This window comes from Olea europaea, chromosome 16, assembly GCF_002742605.1.
Source record: "Olea europaea var. sylvestris chromosome 16, O_europaea_v1, whole genome shotgun sequence".
Lineage (NCBI taxonomy): Eukaryota > Viridiplantae > Streptophyta > Magnoliopsida > Lamiales > Oleaceae > Olea > Olea europaea.
In genome coordinates this window covers 14,586,838-14,609,278 of record NC_036252.1, presented here as the reverse complement: position 1 = coordinate 14,609,278, position 22,441 = coordinate 14,586,838, and the positions used below count along the sequence as shown (strand labels likewise).

The following is a 22,441-nucleotide window of genomic DNA, read 5'->3' as shown; positions in this document are numbered from 1 at the left end:
TTGGGTTTAAAATGTCAACTAGCTTGAGTATTAAAAGTTACCATTACGTACCATTAATTTTCATTTTTTTTCATCTAAAATGTAGGTACGACGGCATCTAAATTAAGAACTCCACCGACAATGGATAAAGAGAAAGGAATGTCTCTGGTTCTGCCTCCACCATCCGATACACCCCAACGCATCTTTTAGTCCATCTTTTGTCATTATTATTGTTATTGTGATTTGTATACACATATGTTAAGGGCCACGTATAATTTAAGTTTAGGGGTGGTTGACATCAAAATTTCTACTACAATCAATGTCTTGTGTGATTTGAAAATTGTTGTGTGCATGCATTTTACATCTTTTCATACATTAAAATGGAAAAAAAATTGGAAAACTTCAAAAAAAAAAAAAAAAAAATATGTTCATCTGTTGTGTGCTTGTGTGAGTTGAATACCATTGCTTGATGATGATGATGCTATTGGAATTACTTGTAGTATATGATCCGCTACTAGGTTATGCCATTATAATTATTTTGAAACTTATCCTTATTAGACTTACGATAATCATTTTAGTCACCATATATCATTCACGTGATTTTATGAATAGAGTAGGCTGCTATTTAAGAGGATAATTTGGGGGTGGGGATTAAGCAAATTTTGGAAGCTGTTTAGATAGATGTTAATTATGTACTTGTCAAACATCTATGTGGAGTAATTTTTACTAACAAACAAAACCTAGATGGTCATTATAGCTACGAGTTTGATACCAACTATTTTGTACTATTTCTAACAAAAGACACTGTACTAGTCCAGAAAGAAAAGGATGGTGTACAAAGAAGCAGCGTGCTTCGTTAATTCTAACAAATCAAAAATCAATATTGAGTGGTGCTACCTATACTAGACTGGAGAGAAATAAATAGTAGAAAGATGCAGACCGCTTTAGATTTTATCGATTTTTGAACTAAATAGCTACCTACAGGTGCGGCACTAGTAGAAAACGAGGTGGGGGGGTGTTAAAAATGTAAGTATTATGCTCTAGGTCCAATCAACTTTGGACATAAATACTTTTGATGTATAATTAATACAATTTAATGGCAGATCTATTATTTAATTGATAGACAATTAAATAAATAATAGAGTCCGTAAATTCAAATCTTTGTAATTTGTTAATTACAAGGAGTTGTGATTGTGAGATACAAATTACATCTGATTGAATCTTAAATCATCCGTGGTCGTAAGTAATAACGAGATACGGATATCGTTATTACGGATAGATCATCACGTGTGACATTTCTTACTTGTGAAGTAAGTAGCTGATCTCACAAGCTAAAGTGTGGTGACACTTAAATGAACACGTGGACGTTTTGTTATAGAACAAAGCATTGGAGACCCGCCGAGAGATTCCACATTGATAACTATCTGAGTGTCAGTGGTTAATCTCTAACGTTCGGTAGTGGAATTGGTCCTTTGACTTGAGGTCGTCATGGTACCTTATATGAGGACAGTCATACTTTGACGGTGTTGGATGTTGCTTTGAAAAGGGCCACTAATACGACATCGTTCGGGTACGTCAAGAATCGTAGGAAGGTCGTGATTGATCAATAAAGGATTCGTTATTCTTAGATAGTAGAAGATTATGATCTGCGTTTCATTCAATTAAGTCGATGATGAAATCCTTGGCCAAGGTGTACTCATAAGTCGAAAAGGAGTTTTCGCCTTATATTGACTTAATAGTGGAGTGAAAAATATGATTGATGATCAAGATTGACACAATTTCATATCTCGTAATTGATCGGATCATATTGACGAAGGGATTACAGTTTCACGGTAAACGAACGAATTTGGTTTTGTCATACCACGTGACATTTCCCGTCACATGTATTGCCCTGACACATTGCTAGATGTTAATCAGGGACGGCGAGTGTGAATTGACGATAAATTAAAAGGGTGTTTTAATTTATCAATTTTGATTAGATCAAAATAATATTTCACGTCATTAGGTATCATGGTCGGGAACCTAATGGGTTGCACACAAAAGAGAATTGGAAGATTGAAAATTGCCAATTGGTTAATTTAACAATCGTTGGATAAATTAATTAATTGGATTTGTTATTTATATTCCCGAATTAATTAATTGGATTAATTAATTCACGGACCGAGTTTAATTAATTGGATTAATTAAATATTGGACCGGACCAAGCCAAGCCCGTTTGGGTTTATATAAATACATAGTTAGGGTTTGAGGTCCATATGATTTTCATTATTCTTGCTGACACAAAAGAGAAAACCCTAGAAGCTGCAATCTTATTCTCTGTGTGGATCACCGTTGGAGGCTGGACAATTGGACAGCTGTGGTGGCGAATCAAGATTGCTGGAACGAGAAGAAAAACAAAAGATTTGCAGAATTCTTCAAAAGTACAATCTTTATCACGATTTCTATCTAAACACAAAGGAATCCTCGGTGGGAATCGAAATTATTTTAATTTTCTGTTGTACATGTATAAGTAGATTCTCAACAATGGTATTAGAGCCTACTTTGTGTTTGTTAGAAATTGCTTTGCATGTTGGAAACAATTAAAAGTTAATTGTTTCTTTTTCTTGTTTTAGTAATTAAAAAAATTATTTTTAATATTCAGAATTTAATTTTGAATATAAAATAATATTTGGATTGGAATATTAAATAATAATAATAATAAAAAAGGGGTTGGGCTGCAATAGTCGACGCCGATCGGGAGAGGGGCGGCGATAGGGTTTAGGGCGCAGACGCCGCTACAACCAGCGGCGCCTGCCGCAGCTGTCTTCAGTAGCGTGAAAGCGCTGCTGAATGTGGCAGCGCTTTCGCGCTGTTTTGGGCGTGGGCAAGAGAAGGCAGCGGGTCTTGCTTGATGGATGCGGCGCCGGTGATGATATCGGTTCCTAAACAAAAAAAATTTATTATCGTAGGGTTTTGCAAAAAACGGGAGAGTGTTTTGGAGGCGGGGGCTGTGTTGCAATTTCTTAAATTGTAAGCCCCCACATGCAAATACAGAAAAGGGTTGAAGTTGCAATTTTAAAACAAGGGGCTGTTCTGAAATTTGTTAAAATGGAAGGGCTTGTTTTTAATCTTGAGCTTTTGGTCAAATTGCAAATTTTGAAAGTATTTAAATTTGAATTTTTAAAACGGTTTTAAATTTGAATTTTAAATGGGTTTGACCCATAATTTAATTTTGACCCAAATTAAAATTTTATGTAAAATTGACGACATTTTATATTTTCGTTAAAGTTGGATTTTGACTTAAACATTAAACTTTGACCCAATTGAATTTTTATTTTATTTAGGAGTATTATCCTAGATTAAAATATTAATTCAATTCAAATTAGAGTTTAATTTTAATTTAATACTTAATTAAAATTTGATTTTAATTAATTATTCACCCGATTATATATTTGAAATTAGAATTGGATTCTAATCTGACATTTGATTGAAATTTGATTTTAATTAGATTGTGCTGCCCTAAAATTTTATTTATGATTAGAGTTAGACTCTAATTTGTGTTTAATTAAAATTTGATTTTAATTAAACATGTTCGCCCTAAGATCTCGAAATTAGAGTTGGACTCTAATTTGGTATAAATTAATTCGCCCATAATTATTGGAATTAGAGTTAGACTCTAATTTTCTTATTTAATTAAAATTTGATTTTAATTAAATTCAACCGCCTCACATTTTGAAATTAGAGTTTGACTCTAATTTGATATTTAATTAAGATTTGATTTTAATTAAATAATCTCGTCATATAATTGTTGAATTAGAGTTGGACTCTAATTTGTTATTTAATTAAAATTTAATTTTAATTAAATATTCCCGCTAATTAAATAATCGATTAATATGATTAATTAATTATTTAATTGTTCCGATCCATTTGTCTAAAAGAGTTTAGACGACTTAATTGCTAGAAATTTGAAATTAATTTGCATATAATATTAGATATTATATAGGTATACATTTATGTAATGAATGTATTATTAGTGGACAATTATGGACTCGACCTTATGGATGTTTTGAATGATTAATTTTTATTCTTGTCGTTTTATGGGCCTGCGAGCCCGTTATTATTGCCATTATTTTGGACCTGCGAGTCCGTTATTATTACTATTGCTATGGGCCTGCGAGTCCAATTTGATTTAGACCTGCGTGCCAACTATTATAGGATACATGTTTCAATTGGATTAATTGAAGAAACAAGAAAAGGAGGAGACCATAGAGATGGCGTATTGATATTGATCAGTATAATACCCCCTAGGAATTGACCAACTAGTCTTTCTTATGGTTTGGGAAGACTAGATAGTAAAGTCCATAATCGTCCACACTATATATATATATATATAGTGTGGACGATTATGGACTTTACTATCTAGTCTTGCATTGTTGATGTATAATAATATATATATGATTGTATCGTTGTTGATGAGACTTTTGAATGCAAAATCCCTCCATAAAATATTAAGTCACATTTGTAATCGCCTTCCATCATTATAGTGAAAAATTAGAGTCCCAAATCGTCTCAACTTGTTGAGTACACTCAAGGCTGGTCCACTAGGGATATGTTTGACACTATGAAATATTTGATATTTCTGAATTATGGGTTTGACTTAACTAAAATTTATCTTTTGTTGAGTAAACTAAAGGAGATAAATTTTAGAGGCATGTTAAGCTAACACATAAGATGTGTGAAAACAAAGAGTTGTCAGCTTAATGATTTGAGAGTTGTATGGAAATACAATTGATAATAATATCTACCCAAATGTTATATTAGGGCTTGTTGAGTACATTCAAGGTCTTAATATAATAGATGAGATCCCAACTCACTGGGAGTCAAGCATGTACTCCATAAATTTTATGTAAGAGAGTCATAAATTTTATTTAAACAGTGAGAGCATAATTAATTTAATAAAAGACCATGTTAAATTAATTGATACATTTTATATATTATTCTTTCCTTTTTCGTCATTTATATTTATTGAATCTGAGTAACCATATGTTTTGAATAGCATACTGAATGCCAACAACCAAATTAAATCCTTTGATTAGCACTGCAATTTGAGAATTGTTTTCAAGCATAAGAAAGTTGGTTGTCCTTAAGTAGCCATTTTTCAGAGACATATGATGATGACTCAACTAAGGAAAATGTGGCTACTATAATAAACACAGTGATGAGATAGTATTGCACGCATGTAATGCTTGCAACTATGTCACTGAGTTACAAAAGCAACTTGAGAGTATAGATGTTAACACATAATTCTTCATTACAAAGAGTTGTATGATAATAATCATGTGTGGAAGGATATGAGACTTCCAAATAACTATACTGGTGCAAAATGACAGAGTAATCTTCAATCGATGCTTAGACACTGAAGATGATTGACGTTGAGAAATGTCTCAATTAAGTTCAATTATAAACCATGAACTAAGTGGTGACTTGGTTCTGCAATCCCTGTCAGAGAAAGCTATTCATAACTAATTATGAATTTAACGTGAATAAGCTCAAATGGACAATTATTGAGTTGCTTAAACATGCTTAAGATTGTTAATCCCAACATCAAAGTTAGTAATGGGCAAGCCATTGATTTCTCTAAAGATCTTAAGAGGAAGTCTAAGGGGGCTTTGTGAAAGCGTCCAATATGGTTAAGATCGTCAAAGCGAAGGTCAATACCAAATCTAATGACCTTTGGTTTCATTATAGAATCAAAGGTCATTGGAAAGAATATTGCAAGGCTTATGTCTATTTCATTAGTTTCTAGTGTATTAGATACCAGATGTAGATCTCATATTTATACAAATGTGGTGAAACTAAATAGAAGTAGACCACTGCGAAAGGGAGAAGTTAACCTACATGTTGGAGATGAGCAAATGTTGTTACATTACCTGTAGGAGTATACTTCTTACCGTTGCCTTTTGACTTAGTAATGGAATTAGAGAAATGTTGCTTTGTACCCACTATAGTTGGAACATTAAAATGAATTTCATGTTCAGACATGAACCATTTTAATGTTAAGGACAATTGTTGTTCCTGCATATCTTGATTAAGATCTTAATAGTTGTGGTAAGTTACAAAATAACATTTATATTCTAAATACTAAAGGATTCTATAATGAGTATAGAAATTATAAGGCATAAATGCGACAATCTAATTATTACCAAAATCTGGCATGGCAGACTTTGTCATATAGATGAAAAGTAATTTCAAAGTTACATAGAGATGTATTCTTGGGATTGATTGACTTTGGCAAGTACAAATTATGCATGTTTGACACAATGACCAAATCTTCTTTTACTTGAAAAGAAGAAAGGTCAGTATAATTACTGGTCTAATGCATGGTGATGCATATGGACTCGTGTCAATTAATGTCAGGTAATATTTCTCTTATTTCATCAATGATAAAGTATACTTGATGAAAACTCAAACATTAAACTCTTGAAAAGTTCAAGGGATTTACACTAAAATTAGAGAAACAAATAGGTAAAGATACACTCACATTAAGATTTGATCAAGTGAGAGTATCTTAAAGATAAAATCTAGATTATATAAGAAAGAATGAGATTCTCTTGCAGTGGACTCCTTTATATACACTGCAGCAAGGTGGTGTATCTAAAAGGAGGAATCATTAATTATTAGATATAATGCGATTAATAACAAGTCATGCAAATCTCCCAAAAATTGTTTTGAGGTCATGCATTGATTACAGTGTGCAACACACTAAACCATATCCCATCTAAATTGGTTAACAGAATTCCATACGAGTTATGGAAAAACAATAGTCTCAATTTATCTTATATGAAAGCTTAGGGCCATGACGCTTATTTGAAGCGCCTTAAATCGGATAAGTTTGAGACTAAATCCGATAAATATATATTTGTGGGATATTCAAAGGAGACATTTGAATATAAATTCTATTATCATGAAGAAAGTCTTCGTCTCACAACATATCATCTTCTTAGAAAAAATTTTACTCTAGGAGAGGACAGTGGGAGTAAAATAGAATTTAAAAGAGTTCAAGAGTTCACAGATATAGTTAACCAAGTAGATAAATCCGAGTTTGATCCCATATCTGATATGGGACATACTTTGGATCAGGAAGTAAAGATTCCTGATGACATGACAGCTCTATGTGAATTTAGTAGGATCATTCGACCTTCAAGAAGGTGCGAATCCATGATCATTAATCAGGTATTAGTGATCCAGGATAATGAACCTGCTAGTTGCAACAAAATAAAGTCAAGTGTTGACTTAAAAGAGACAGCAAGAGGCCATGATACTCGAGATGAACTCGGCGTATGTGAACAAGGTTTGGACCTTGGTCGAACCTCCTGATGGAATAAAATCCATAAAGTTTTGTAAATAGTTTACAAGGGAAAGGTAGATGTGGATATGAATATCCATATATACAAAGCAAGACTAGAAGCAAAGGTTAAGTGTTGACCTTGGCGAAACTTTTCTCCTGTGGCCTTGTTGAAGTCCATTCGGGTTTTATTTGCAACAGTTGCATATCGTAACTAAAGGTTAAGATAAGTCTCTATGGAGCTGAAATCTTCGATTTGATGGAAAATGTCAAAGTGTTTGATTTTATCAAATTTGAAAACGAATTGTATGTTTACAAGAAGATAGTGGGAACATTATCGTATTCCTAATATTATAGAAAACGACATCCCTATGTTTCAATCGTTGAAATAATGGTTGTTAAAGGATTTATTCTTAAACGATATGGGAGAAACAACTTGATCTATAGAGATAGATCTAGATGGTTGCTTAACTCGTCCCAATCTATATAAAATATTGAGAAGATTTTATATGGAGAAATTAGTTTACTCTTAAACGGTGTATTGGAAAGGTTCCAAACGTGAAGCAACCGTTGATTCAATAGTAGAAACCTAATACATGATTACTTCAGAAGTAGCAAAGAGTTGAAATCTGGATCATGATGTTCGTAAGTGAACTTAAAGTAGTTCCTAATATTGTTGATCACTTGTATTGTGATAACAATAGAACCATTGCGAAAGCGAAGGAACTAAGCTCTCATCAATGATCCAAACATGTATTAAGGCGGTATAATCTCATCAGAGAGATAATATATAGAAATAACGTAAAGAGAAGAACAAGTTCCCACATTTAACAATGTTGCAGATCCACTGACAAATAGTTGTCGTAGCATAAATATGACCGTCATGTAGACTTATGATATTGGATACATAAGTGATTGGATCTAGTGCAAGTGAGAGTTTGTAAGTATTATGCCCTAGGTCCAATCAACTTTGGACATAAATACTTTTGATATATAATTAATGCAATTTAATGCCAGATCTATTATTTAATTGATAGACAATTAAATAAATAATAGAGTCCGTAGATTCAAATCTTTGTAATTTGTTAATCACAAGGAGTTGTGATTGTGAGATACAAATTACATCTGATTGAATCTTAAATCATCCGTGGTCGTAAGTAATAACGAGATACGGATATCGTTATTACGGATAGACCATCACGTGTGACATTTCTTACTTGTGAAGTAAGTAGCTGATCTCACAAGCTAAAGTGTGGTGACACTTAAATGAACACGTGGATGTTTTGTTATAGAACAAAGCATTGGAGACCCGTTGAGAGATTCCACATTGATAACTATCTGAGTGTCAGTGGTTAATCTCTAACGTTCGGTAGTGGAATTGGTCCTTTGACTTGAGGTCGTCATGGTACCTTATATGAGGACAGTCATACTTTGACGGTGTTGGATGTTGCTCTGAAAAGGACCGCTAATACGACATTGTTCGGGTACGTCAAGAATCGTATAAAGGTTGTGATTGATCAATAAAGGATTCGTTACTCTTAGATAGTAGGAGATTATGATATGCGTTTCATTCAATTAAGTCGATGATGAAATCCTTGGCTAAGGTGTACTCATAAGTCTAAAAGGAATTTTCGACTTATATTGACTTAATAGTGGAGTGAAAAATATGATCGATGATCGAGATTGACACAATTCCATATCTCGTAATTGATCAGATCATATTGACGAAGGGATTACAGTTTCACGGTAAACGAACGAATTTGGTTTTGTCATACCACGTAACATTTCCTGTCACATGTATTGCCCTTACACATTGCTAAATGTCAATCAGGGACGGCGAGTGTGAATTGACGATATATTAAAAGGGTGTTTTAATTTATCAATTTTGATTAGATCAAAATAATATTTCACGTCGTTAGGCATCGTAGTCGGGAACCTAATGGGTTGCACACAAAAGAGAATTGGAAGATTGCAAATTGCCAATTGGTTAATTTAACAATCGTTGGATAAATTAATTAATTGGATTTGTTATTTATATTCTCGAATTAATTAATTGGATTAATTAATTCACGGACCGGGTTTAATTAATTGAATTAATTAAATATTGGACCAGACCGGACCGACCCCGTTTGGGTTTATATAAATACATAGCTAGGGTTTGAGGTCCATATGATTTTCATTATTCTTGTTGGCACAAGAGAGAAAACCCTAGAAGCTGCAATCTTATTCTCTGTGTGGATCACCGTTGGAGGCTGGACAATTGGACAGCTGTGGTGGCAAATCAAGATTGCTGAAACGAGAAGAAAAGCAAAAGGTTTGCAGAAATTTTTAAAGGTACAATCTTTATCACGATTTCTATCTAGACACAAAGGGATCGTCTGTGGGAATCGAAATTATTTTAATTTTCCATTGTGCATGTATAAGTAGATTCCCAACAAAAAAAAGAATCATATAGAAAAGGGTAAAAATTTTATCTTCATATTGTCTATGTATGTATGTAACCTGTGGCTTGGAGATCTTGATTTCTAGTGAGGCTGATTAGTCTAGTTGAAATTTGGAGATTATAACACTCAAATTTAGAGAGAATCATCACAAATCGATTATCGGGGCAATAACTTTTATTTATTAAACCCAGTCAAACTTGAGTTGGAAATGAATGAGTATTGTGAATTCAACCATTAGAATAAACATTTCGGATATGAAATGAAGAATAAGTTCGGGGTGTGCATCTATGGAGATAGAATGGAGATATTCGAATTGACTGATCACATACATCAATCTAGCATCGTAAGTGGATGAATTGATTTTGATAGAATATTGTATATGCTTTTTATGAATTGCTCAAGTGACGTAAGACAAATCAACAAGTTATTTATATTTTGCTTGCGTGTTAAGAAGTTATTTTTGTTGGAGACGAATAAATATTCAAATTTGGAGGTATTTAGTAACTATGATTTTTACACTTATCTTGGCCTTCAAAACTAGATATTTGAGTCACTTTGATGGAATTACTATTTAATTTGGTTAAACTTTAGTTTTACATTAAATTCGATGTTGAATTGTATATGATGATAAGTCAAAGAGGACTAAAGTAGAACCATTAATAAAAATTGAGGACTTAATTGCAACTCTTCGAAACTTGAACAAAACCAATAATTGACAATTAAAATAGGAAGGATCTCTATTTTAAATAAGGAATGACTTCAGCTGAACATAGAAAGGAATTAGGGGACTAAAATGGAAGAAAGCAAAGAAGAAGGCCTTGCAATTGCAAGTAATCTTCCGTGTGATTGCAAGGTAGCTGTTATGAGTTCCTACAAGACAAAGAAGAAAGCCATGCAATTGCAATAGCCATAATCATATGATCACATGAAACACTCCAACATAGAAATTTCTATTTTCATTTGTGACTAAACCTCTTTTTGGAATATAGTTCAGACTATTTTTAACCTACTTGGAAGCCAAATTTCGATAAACAAACCCTAAGAGAGAGAGAGAACAAAAGGTAAGATACAAAAGTACACATTCATACATATATTTAAGATAGGGCAAAGGGGAGGGCGGATAGGGCTCAGCGCGACAGTGTGCAGAGTTCGATTCCCCGCAAGGTGGAATTGACTTTGTTGCAAGCGGGAGTTACCATATGGGTTAACAGCCTTGGCCTATCCATGTGCTCTCCACCCTGACTCCTGGGAGGCACATCCTGTGATTTACCTCCTCCACGATGGCCCAGGGCAGGGTCGGTGGGGGCCCCTAAGGTTGGGGTTCAACCTTTTAAGATTGTTGCTTGGATTTCAGTAAAAGAAGAAAATGCAAGGACATTATTCAATAAGGATATAAGAGATTTAAGAATTCATGACTATTCGATTTTTCTTTCCTGAATTAAAATCCGGGTGAAGTTTTCATATTCATTTATGTATTTTTTTGTAATTTTATGATGCTCGATCACATTTCTAGTCATTAGGATGAAGAGGCATAATTTGTTATTGTGATTTAATTCAAATTTCGAGACTTTGACATTTGATGCTTTCAATTACTTAGCTAATGATTGAATTGATTTGTCATCTTTGGGCTTTTGATTATGATTTTTGCTCCAGTTAACTCAGCACCATAAAGTAGTTTCTGGATGAAATACTCCATTTATTCGCAATTGTGAACAGTTCAAAATACCACAAGAAAACTATGAATTACCAATGAAAGTTAAAATGGTACTTCTTTCCGCAAAAACAGATTATGAATTGATCCCTTAAAAAATCCTGTTTAATAATTATATAGAGCTTGTTCGGTAGTGATTTTGAGAATTGATTTTTTGACCGTTAAGAGAAAAGTGGGGGGCCACATGTAAGAGAAGAAGTAAAATATTACGGCTAGAATAATGAAATAACGGTCAAAAAATCAATTTTTTGAGTTGAAAAATCACTCCCAAACGACAATATACAATTCATAATAGAGTTGACAGTATTTTAGTTTTGATGGTAATTTTTGCCAAAAAAAGAAATATATATGGCGAAATTTTTATTTTAGGTAACTACATTTTCATGTGATGTTTATGCAAGTATATTTTATTTTTGTTTAATTGGATTACACACTTTAATTTGATTTTTGTTAAAATAGCATAGTTCAAACTTCATGATTTTGGTGATAATGGATGGTGTGACAATCAGTTAATGATGGAAGTACTCAAAGCTACCTTAAATAAGAAAAAAATTAAAATTGCAATCAAGTATTTGAATAGAAAATCCTCGTAATCCCCTAATGATCACGATTCACGACGCCACACCCAACCATCCCATACGACTAATCCCTCAATATATAAGAGACTAATCCACACCCTGTCCACCTCGAACACACTCTACACTAGCTGTTTTCCCCCAACTCGCACAGCATATCCATTCAAAACACCCACCCCAGCCCCCCGCTGCAACAGTTGACAGAATGTAGATTGCTGAAAGTGATACTTTTTGACATGAAAAAAATAGTTCAACACATAAATAGACATGAAAATCATCCCAAGCCAGTCTTGATTTATTCTCAAAGACTTGAAAATGCATAACTCATTCATTTATTTAAAGATAAGAGCCAGTCTTGGTTTATTCTCAAAGACTTGAAAATGCATAACTCAAACGTTTATTTAAAGATAAGAGCCAGTCTTCATTTAGTCTCGAGACTCGAAAATAAAGGATATACTACAACAAAATGTACTTTTTATGGCCTACTTTTTATGGCGTGCAATTGCACCCCGTAAAAGGTTACCTCTTTTACGGCGTCTAGTTGCACGCCGTAAAAAGTCACCCTTTTATGGCGTGTAAGCAGTTGCACGCTGTAAATGTTACTCTCTTTCACGGCATCCCGAGGCACGCCGTAAATGTCAAAGTTTTTTCACGGCTTGCAAATGCACGCCGTAAACTTTCATTTCATTTTTTTAAAAAATTTTACATTTATTTAAATACCCGAATACCTATAGTAATTATGAAACAGAATTCCATATATATAACCAGGTTTTTCATAGTTTCGATAAAACATAAATATTGATTACGGTTCAATACAATATATCAATGTAAAATGCATCTCAATACTTCTCAAAAAGTACGTACTACTTAAAAAAAAATGAGTAAAATGTTAGAAAATATTAGATCCATATCAAAGTCTACTTCTTTGACCGACAATTTAGCTATCCCACAAAATATCAACTCCCTGCATTCCACACAAATAAAAAGGTATAATTAATATACTTAGAGTGAGCATATAAATCAAAAGTGTATCAAGAAATTTTATCATAAGTGCATTAACTAAGAAAATCAGTTCATGAGATAAAATCAATCTAAACCAAAACCAGGTTATCAGAAACATCAATATGCAGTCCAATCAGAAGGTATAACATTACATTTTCTCAGGTTCTCTAGTATTTTAGTACTCAAGTACTACAATGCCATAGATGGCGCAATACAACCACCAATGTCATAACCACCTAAACTTTTTGGTAGACCGTCAACACTACCATGATCCAAAGTATATGAATGAGTGTACCTGCTTTGCCTCCTCTAAGTTTCCAGGAGACTGGATAATAAACTCTCTCACCAATGACTCTTGTGATATTAGTATCACTAACACCAAGGTAGTCATTCACATAATCCTTTGTCATTGAAAAAGTTTAAAATTGTTTCAAAAGTCACCACTGACTACCTAAATAATAATCTCTCTCACCACTGACTCCTAACAATTTGTTTCAAAAGTCAATCAATCCAACTTTAAAGAAATCATTCAAAAGTATGATTGTTAACCACCAAAAAGTTTACTATAAATAAAAAATATATCAAGAAACATAAGAGCTTTAACAGAATTACATCTATAAACACCATATAATAAAAACCATGTCATATCAAATCAAGACCCAACAACTTCTTGATTTTACACAAACTAATCTTCATTTGAGACTGAATGCAAATGTAAATGGAATTAAAATAAAAAGAAGTTAAGCATACCTTCGTTGTGATTACAGCGAATCCACTTTGATGTACCTAATTGGCTATGCTATCGTACTTCCTAATGCATTTTTAAGAAGAAAAAGTTCACGTGTAGGACGATATAAGCTGACATTATCAATTACTTCATTACCCCAAACTCTCAAACATTCATTACCAAGGGGTACATGATGCACTAAATCACTTGAATTTGTTGATGCAATTTCACCTTTTGCAACAACTTTAGCTTTTCCAAACCAAGATAACAATTTGCATTTCTTATTTTGAAGGTTATTTGAACCATTCAAGTTTCTGTCTCCAGGTTGTAAAATTCATATCCAATTGTACAATTAATTATTTAGAATATAGAAAGTGTACATAATTTAGAATAACATTCATTAATTCTAACTTTCCACTTACATTATCTTCTTGTACAGTAGTCGTACTCTTCATTTGAAACAAAGCTTTTAATTCCTTAATTTCATCCCTCAACTCTTGGACTTGAGTTTGCCAGCTATGGTTGTGCACCAAGGCATTCAACTTTGAAGGAGTCGCACCGAAATCAAGACCTCTTACCCATCCTCGATGTTCTGCACCAAGTACTCTAGCAACACCACCATCTTTGAGACAGTGTTGGGTTGGAGAGGTAATCGTCTCTGAACATGCTTTTATTTTGTTCGGATAAGAGGAAATAAATTAATGCTCTAAGATTATAAATATAAGCTTTGAATAACTCAAATTACTAAAAGCAATATTTTTACCAATATTTCCCCAGCTGATTCATTAATAGGTTCACCATTTTTTCGCGTATGTCCTCGAATATAAACATCATCTCTCGTTATGGAATTAAGGTCTTCACTTTCAGCACGCTGCATTTTACATATTTTATATATGTGATAACGTAAATGTTTATAATTTTTCAAGCAAATTTAACTTGTAATCTAATAACTTTTTACCATTTCAGCTTCTAAACGAGCAAAGCCCTTTCTACTTGTTGTATGCATTATGGTTTGACATGCTCTCATCTTTTTGAATCTTTCATTCCTTTCCTACAAAATCAAATAATACTATGTAAGCATCACTTTTGTTAGGAAAATAGAGCATATGTAGTAAGCAATTTAGGAAGAAGTAATGAAAGCTTACCTTATATGGTTGGGAATTGTTCTTTGACATATGCTTGCCATTCTTTCATTGATTCAACATTATCCAGCTTAAGAAGAGCAGCAACTCGTGTCATACCAATTGTTTTTCCAGGATAATTTTGATAAGTGTACCCAATCTTTATCCATGATAATATACCAACACTATTAAGTTATAATCTGTTATAACACAATAAAAACAATTATATTAGGACATCTTTGAAATCAGGTTCCATTAGGTAAGTCATTTTGCCAATAAAGTTTCACACAAACTGAAAATACAAAAAAATAATTAAACCTCAATTGAAATAGGCGAAATTGGAATTGTCACAAACTCCTTCAGCACTACTGCAATCTGTTAAGAAATTAGTAGAGAACTTTGTTAAGAATATGATCATAAAGTTGGGAGGGAGGAAAGGCAGGAAAGAAGCATTAAAACAAGTAGCAAATTAATTCTAATGTCAAATTATCACAGATTCACACATTATCACAAACCACAAATTACCAATCTGTAACGTATACAAAAAAGTTCTCTCACATGTTATTGGGGGAGGAGAGAACAAATGAATAAATATCACTTTTAACATTTAGAATTAAAGAAATACTTTTATCTATTTGTAGATTTTTGTTGCACCATTTCCCACATGTTACAACCACTTGTGTCTTTTAGATTTGAATTACATCAATCAAACTGAAAAAAGTTTGAATATTAACTTCAAGAACACCTGACCTGATTTTCTTGGCAGATCAGCCCGAGCTGGTTCTTTAGTATATTTTTACTAGTCACCAAAAGTAGTTCATCTATTTTATACTTTGTTAAATCTGATTCTCTTTTTCTTACAAATAATTCAAAAAGATCCTATTTTGAAATTGATATCAAGGATTCTTGAAGCAGTTCCCAGAATCTTAAGCATCACAGGAATGTGAGTTAATAAGGTCTGTGTGATAACCATTTTAACAACTCTTAGATCAATTTGATTAGCTAAATCTAAGATACCCTTTTCTCACATTTTTTGGGCCACAATTAGATTTTATTAGTGGGTTAATAAGGTCTTGTCTTTCATAAGTGGTTTGAATCATATGATTATTTGTCAGGTTCTACAAAGATAAATGTATGGACATCAATTGAGATTACTAATATGATTAGGCTTCTCTCTAATTCGTTGTGACCTACCATTTCGCCACTGCCAATTTTATTATTATTATTATTATTATTGGGTAATCAATAAGCTATAGGCATAATTTATGATTGATTTCAGTTTTCAGAATATATATAGAAATTCTTTTTTGGAAAATCTGAAGGGTTCCAAGGTCTCCTTAACTCTGCCCCTGCTTCAACAAAGTCGAAAATAATACTATCTACTTAGTAAGAATGTTAAGTTGACAACCATGTTCAACCATGAGGTCCCTAACTCTCTTATCGCTCAGACATTAGCTAAGGAATCGAGCAATTCTTTGAACACCTACATGCTACATCGTAAGTCCAATTATTAAATTCGAATTTTTAGGTGTAAGTACAATCTTGGCATGAAATTCACCCATGATCACTAGTTATCGTTCCTTGCAAACAGATCATTGAACTTTAATTCGAAGCAATCACACCATTTTACTTTAATTTGCAAGCATCTAAGCAACATACAGATATCCACCACAACAATCAAATTTTATAAGTTCTCTCTTATAAGATAGTTAAATTTTAAATCTAATAATTAGAAATTAGAGTAATTATTACTCAACTTCAATAACCATTGATGTCAGGAACCCTGTATAAAAATAGTATTCAAATATTTGTAAATTATTGTCAGTTTTAAACTTCTTCCAACAAAAAGGAATATGAAACAATAATAGACAATGCTGCTTTTTCTGGCTCAAATGTAAGCTCACATACAAGCATACAAACGCATAAAGGCTACAACTTTTGAGGGATCATCTAAATTTGGTCCTACTATGTTTCGAAATTAAGAACACTTCTCTAGAAATTATAACAATTATACATAATACTATTCAAAGGTCATGAACTATTATAGACAGCAACAAGAATATACTAAACAATAAGTTCATCGTCTCAAATTCATGGTGAAGAGCTTAAATCTTAGCCCAAATCCAACGTAAGGTTTTCTCAATACTACGACTTGCAACTTGCACTCAACGTATATCAAATTCACGGCTCATAATATAGCAAATCATAAACCCCAAATCACAAATTCACAGATTACAACATTAAATCATATATATATATATATATATATATATATATATATATGAGAGCCAAATCAAAGAATTTAAAGGGCATGCAACTTTAACATCAAAAAAGGGGGATGAGGATGTAGAAAAATTCACGATTGAAAGAAAGGACGCAGAAGATGCAAAAATGGATCTTCCATAGCAGTTCATTTGTATCAATGTGTAGGAGACAATTTGTGACATAAAATCAACAAGCAGGATTGCATATACATAGGGTGAATTAATAAGAAAAAGAGAAATTACAAATGGGTGCATCTTTTTCGTTCTTTCATTTGTTTCATAAGAAAAAAAGTTTCCAGGGCTATAACAATCACCGAAGGCCATAAATTTCACGTTTTTAGTGAACAATAGAATCCAGATTTCATCACATCATTCTATGGTTAAAGGATTAGTAGCTGACCTTTAAGCAAAGTCTCAGTTGTATCACCGAACCTCTTTTATTTCCAAATCAGTTTCTTAAGTTTCTTTTTGCTCCAATTAAATTATTCCAACGGCATGCATTTGCACGCCGTAGTAAGTGAAGTAATTTTACGAAATTTATGTTGTGTGGATGCACGTCGTAATAGGTTGACGTATATGTGGCATACATATGCACGCCGTAATAAGTCCATCTTTTTACACAAACACGGCGCGCCCTAAAACAATGCCCTAAATGTTCACATTTTACGGCGTGCACAAATGCATGCTGTAAATATGTCGAATTCATGCATACATATAGCGCATGCCATAGATAGTCGTCTTTAACGGCATGCCATAAATGCACGCTTCATGCAGTAAAAGCCCACTTTTGTTGTAGTGTAAAGCTTGACGAGAGACCTCAATCCTAATTCATATGCAATCTTGTAGCCTCTATAGCCAGCATCAAAGAAAAGTTTTTCCCACTCTTTCTCAGATCTTTCTTTTCCATTGAACAAGACCATCATCAGTAGATCCGAGAAGAGCTGAGTTTCAGTGTGCTGATGGTCTTCTTTGTTGTTGCGTATGATCATATCAATAATGATCACTTTTCCTCCATTCTCCTTGCTTGGGATAGCTTCTTTGCATTTCTTTAATATTTTTACACACTTTTCGTCACTCCAGTCATGCAATATCCACTGTTTTTTGTTGTGTGAAAAAGTCGTTGTTAGCATGAATCCAACGTGAAAGAGTTAAAATAAATAGATGTTATTTAAGAAAACTACTACACCATAAGGTAGATGTAAAAAAAGAACTCCATACCTTGAGCATAATCGCATCTGCTTGAGGAATGGATTCAAACATGTTTCCCTTGATGTAGGTCAAGTTCTTACTACCTTCCAAGCCTTCAATGACATGTTCGATAGGCCTAGGTAAGGTATACGAAGAAAAAGCCTATTTGACATTGTTGACAACGAAACTTACCAAAGAGATTCGTTTCTCAACAAACTTTGGAAGTGAGAATCACTTTGATTCTATCATACATATTGGGATTGGGTTATACTTAAAAAGTATTCCTTTTTACACTGCAAGTGCGGGAAAGCATCTGCAATAGCTTTGGCCAATAAGTCATGTGTTTCCTCCAACATCCACCATAGACTTCATCTTATTGAAGATGCCTCGGAAATCATTAGTGAGTATCCTACTTAACAATTTGATGTCGTTAACCATGTTTTTATTGAAAAACTTATTGAGCATTGGGTCGTGACTAGCACAGTCCCAGAATGAGCTTCCATGGGCTGTCTCAAATGTAGAGGGGTCATCATTTTGAAACCAGTCACTCATATGATCCCATGCCTTTCGGTAAAATGGATTGAAACAGGACTGTAAAAATGGTATCATACTCACTGCCTGGTCTTTGATGAGGAGACGAGAAGCTGGTGTAAGCCAATACCCCATATTTGCGTCATCCTCGGAAACTTTTTCCTCGATGAAGAACCATGAACTTTTGCTTTGCTGATGGAGAGTGCATCGGCTAGCTGTTGGAGTGTCATTGGTTTACCATGTTTGTGGATGATATCTGGTATGCCTAGTTCAGTTACACATTTGAAAGACGCGATGTATATGACGTTGATTTTGTGGTTCCAAAATTTGGCTTGAGCTTGTAGAAGCTCGACCGATTGTTCTCCGGTAGGTATTGCCATTCCTAGAACTCGAAATTTTTACAAGAATGTGCTAGTCATGTTATATGCATTACCATTGAGTTACATATAGGAAACAATCATATAAATTGCATACACGTCCTCAACCTTTTTTTTGTCTCAATTTTTAAACAAAATTAGCAAAACTAGAAACATTTTTTATATTGTTTCCTCATTCTTCCCTTTTCTTTATTTCCTTTCTTTTTCTATTAACTTTGCATCTTCACCCTATATAATGACTAAATTTTTTAGGGTTAATGTGGTGTTCTTGGCCTATTTTTGGTCTAAAATTTGATGTTCCAACCTCATATAGGGATAAAAATCATGGAAACAATTCAAAATGATTTTGTCCTTGTCTTTCATTGATATATAGAGAGTGTTCACCATCCATACTTTTTTAGCACATATTTATTTTACAAACATAATTGATTAAACTTAGTTTATCTCCATATATTTTGTGAGACCCACAAATACTATCAACTTATCCACCTCTCATCTCTAATTTTTATTTATTCATAACTTTGAACAATTATATTCAATTCCTGAATGCACTTAGGTGCTATATTTAATTGGGACTTTTACGACCTTTTTAAGTGATAGATTTTTATGGAATTTCTAAACTTTTATATACTTGCATTGAGTTAATGAAAGTCAAAAAGTCACTTCTATAGATTTTTACATTGAAACTTCCATAGAATTTATTTGACTTTTGGTGACTTTTATTTAATTTAGAATTGCCATTACTAACAAACAAGCAAGCAAAGACGAAATGAAAATGAGAATGAATTTGAATAAATTGAAATAGAAAATTATGAAAGTTATCAAGAAATTAATAGATCAAATGAAAATAGTGAAAAAGATGAAAGTAAAGATGATGAAAAAAGAAATTGGATATATAGATACGAATTATTATAGGGTTCTTAGAAAATCTAGAAAATTAGAAATCAAAGCCTTATTAGAAGAAGATCAAAATGACGTAGAAATTAAGATGTAAGAAAGTAATGGAAGTAATAAAGGTTTTAATTCGGAAACAGACCAAGAATTGTGTACACGTTGAGTGATTTACTTCAATATAAGTTGAGTGATTAAATATGTTTTTAATTGGTTTTAAAAAAAATTACCGTTGCAGATTTGAAGTGATGATTGTAAATTTGGGAAGGGGGTTCTTTTTGTGATTGTAATTGATAAAAGATTACTTTAAAATTTTAATAACTGCACAGTGAGAGAACACCAAAAATAAGAACTAATATTTCCGATGAGAATAAGCTACAGTTTGATATCGATTAAAATCAGATTTTAGCATATTCTGATAAAAATTGATATAATGTATGGTTGAAAAGCTGTAGATCTCATGAAACATGTGGTTAAAATTAATTGTTGATTTCAATTTTAATAAAGATCTAGGGTAAAATATTTACTAGACAGAGGTTAAACCTTGGTAACATTACAGGATTAAGCCGCTTTAACAAAAAATTTGCCCACCTGCTTGACAGATGCAATGTTGACAACAAATAATTGAGTGCAAAAATTAACTTTTTCTAAATAGTCCAATGATAGAATGATATGTAACATTATTGAACATTATTATATATAAAAATGCATATATTGTAGCATTTTACAGCAGACATGAATGACAATCATCCACGTGGCTTTGTATTCATTGAAAGCAGAATGGCAATTGTAGCTTTCTTAAATCTGTTACTCTCACATGCATCAGATCCCCTAATACCATCCATCAACTTATCTCCCAAGTTGGAGGTTGATTTAAGGCAAAAATAGGGAGGCCAAAAAAAAAAATGACGATTAGATGCCTTACTTCTTCCTTCGAAATTGGGACCCATTTGTGCTGGCATTGATTCACAAAGAATATCATAAATTTTGGAATCAAACGTTCGTTGGTTCTTCACAAAGAATATAGTATTCTTCATCTTGACTATAAAATCACTGATTCTAATGAAAATCGATTTAAGACTGGTAAATGGAAGAAATTTTCTTTAACTAATATTTTATTTAAATTCAAAAAATAACCACCTCGCCATTAAGGCTACTCCCCTTATTTATAACTACTAAAAAAACTTAATTACGACTAATCCTAATAAATAACAAACTTTAATCAATGACTAATTCTAATTAATGATTAACATCTTTATAATAATAAAAGTTAAAAGTTCTAATTAACATTGAATTTCAAATTGTCTAATAAAGAAAATACTAGCTAAAAATAATTAATAACTCAATTCTTATTATTCTCCTCCGATTGACAAAAATTCATCCTCGAATCTTGCAACTGTGTTTTTCATCCAATTTCTCCTCCAATTAACAAAAATTCATCCTCGAATCTTGCAATATGTTTTTCATCCAATTTCTCGTAATAGCAGTATTTTGATAATTGATTTTATTGTCATTAGTTAATATTAATTTAATCAAAATCTTGCAATCAACATTTGTTTTGTTCAAATATGAGTTAGAATGGTTAGATAATCTGCTCTTAGGTCCACTTTACTACTCGTTTAACTGACAAACTATATTCTTTAATTTTAATCAAATGGAAGTTAGAAATAATAAATTAGAAATTCAATTATAGTCCTCGGGAGGAACGATAATCCAGATTCATAAATTCTTTATTTTATTTGCTATGATCTGTACGCTTACGAGATATAAAATTGACGATAAACCACTTGTTGGTTTCATTAAGTTTTTCTTTATATATATATATATATATGGAAATTGAAAGGACATAGGTACTAATTTTCGAACTCTTGAAGCCGTCAAATGCAAAAACAATAATCCTTAACTAGGATAGGATGCTAGTAGCAACGTTGACTAATCTTACCATCAAGACCCAATGAACGGGTTTTGACTAAATCGGCCGACTATTTGAATTTACTTTGAAATTTGACGAAATAACCATGTTTTGAATCATGTACCTCTACTTGTTATTTTATTGGCACATTACCATCAAGCTATAATTGTTTATTTGTAGAACAAAAAACATAAGAAATAAATATTTTTGAAATTAATAAAGAATACGTATATAGATCAATATACTACTCTACAAATATTAAGAAAATACGAAAAACTTATATTGGTTATTTTTAGAAAAGAGAAAATTTGAGAATTTATAAATCCCAATTACTAAATGAATTTCTAATTTAAAACCCGTTTTAACTTTTAAACTTATTGTTGTATTTGTACTTT

At 32.5% G+C, this 22,441-nt stretch overlaps 1 protein-coding gene and 1 long non-coding RNA gene across 2 annotated transcripts; both read right to left on the bottom strand.

Annotated features, from left to right (window-relative positions):
• Nucleotides 1–14,720: 14,720 nt before the first annotated feature.
• Nucleotides 14,721–14,946, bottom strand: LOC111412845. Its single transcript, XR_002706122.1, has 2 exons — nucleotides 14,908–14,946; nucleotides 14,721–14,813 (listed from the first exon to the last, which is right to left on the bottom strand). It is a non-coding gene; the product is annotated as an uncharacterized LOC111412845 (long non-coding RNA).
• Nucleotides 14,947–17,887: 2,941 nt separating this feature from the next.
• Nucleotides 17,888–19,246, bottom strand: LOC111412669 (trans-resveratrol di-O-methyltransferase-like). Its single transcript, XM_023043594.1, has 3 exons — nucleotides 18,951–19,246; nucleotides 18,366–18,471; nucleotides 17,888–18,241 (listed from the first exon to the last, which is right to left on the bottom strand). The coding sequence occupies exons 1-3, from the start codon at nucleotides 19,244–19,246 to the stop codon at nucleotides 17,888–17,890; spliced, it is 756 nt and encodes a 251-aa protein (XP_022899362.1).
• Nucleotides 19,247–22,441: the final 3,195 nt, after the last annotated feature.

Bases quoted from the DNA above. Each gene is read 5' to 3' on its own strand.
- LOC111412669 (XM_023043594.1), bottom strand. From the start codon at position 19,246: ATGGCAATACCTACCGGAGAACAATCGGTCGAGCTTCTACAAGCTCAA. The intron at 18,472-18,950 runs GTGAGTATGATA...TACCTTACCTAG, and splicing joins TCCTCATCAAAGACCAGGCA to GCCTATCGAACATGTCATTG. The intron at 18,242-18,365 runs GTATGGAGTTCT...AACAAAAAACAG, and splicing joins CAGATGCGATTATGCTCAAG to TGGATATTGCATGACTGGAG.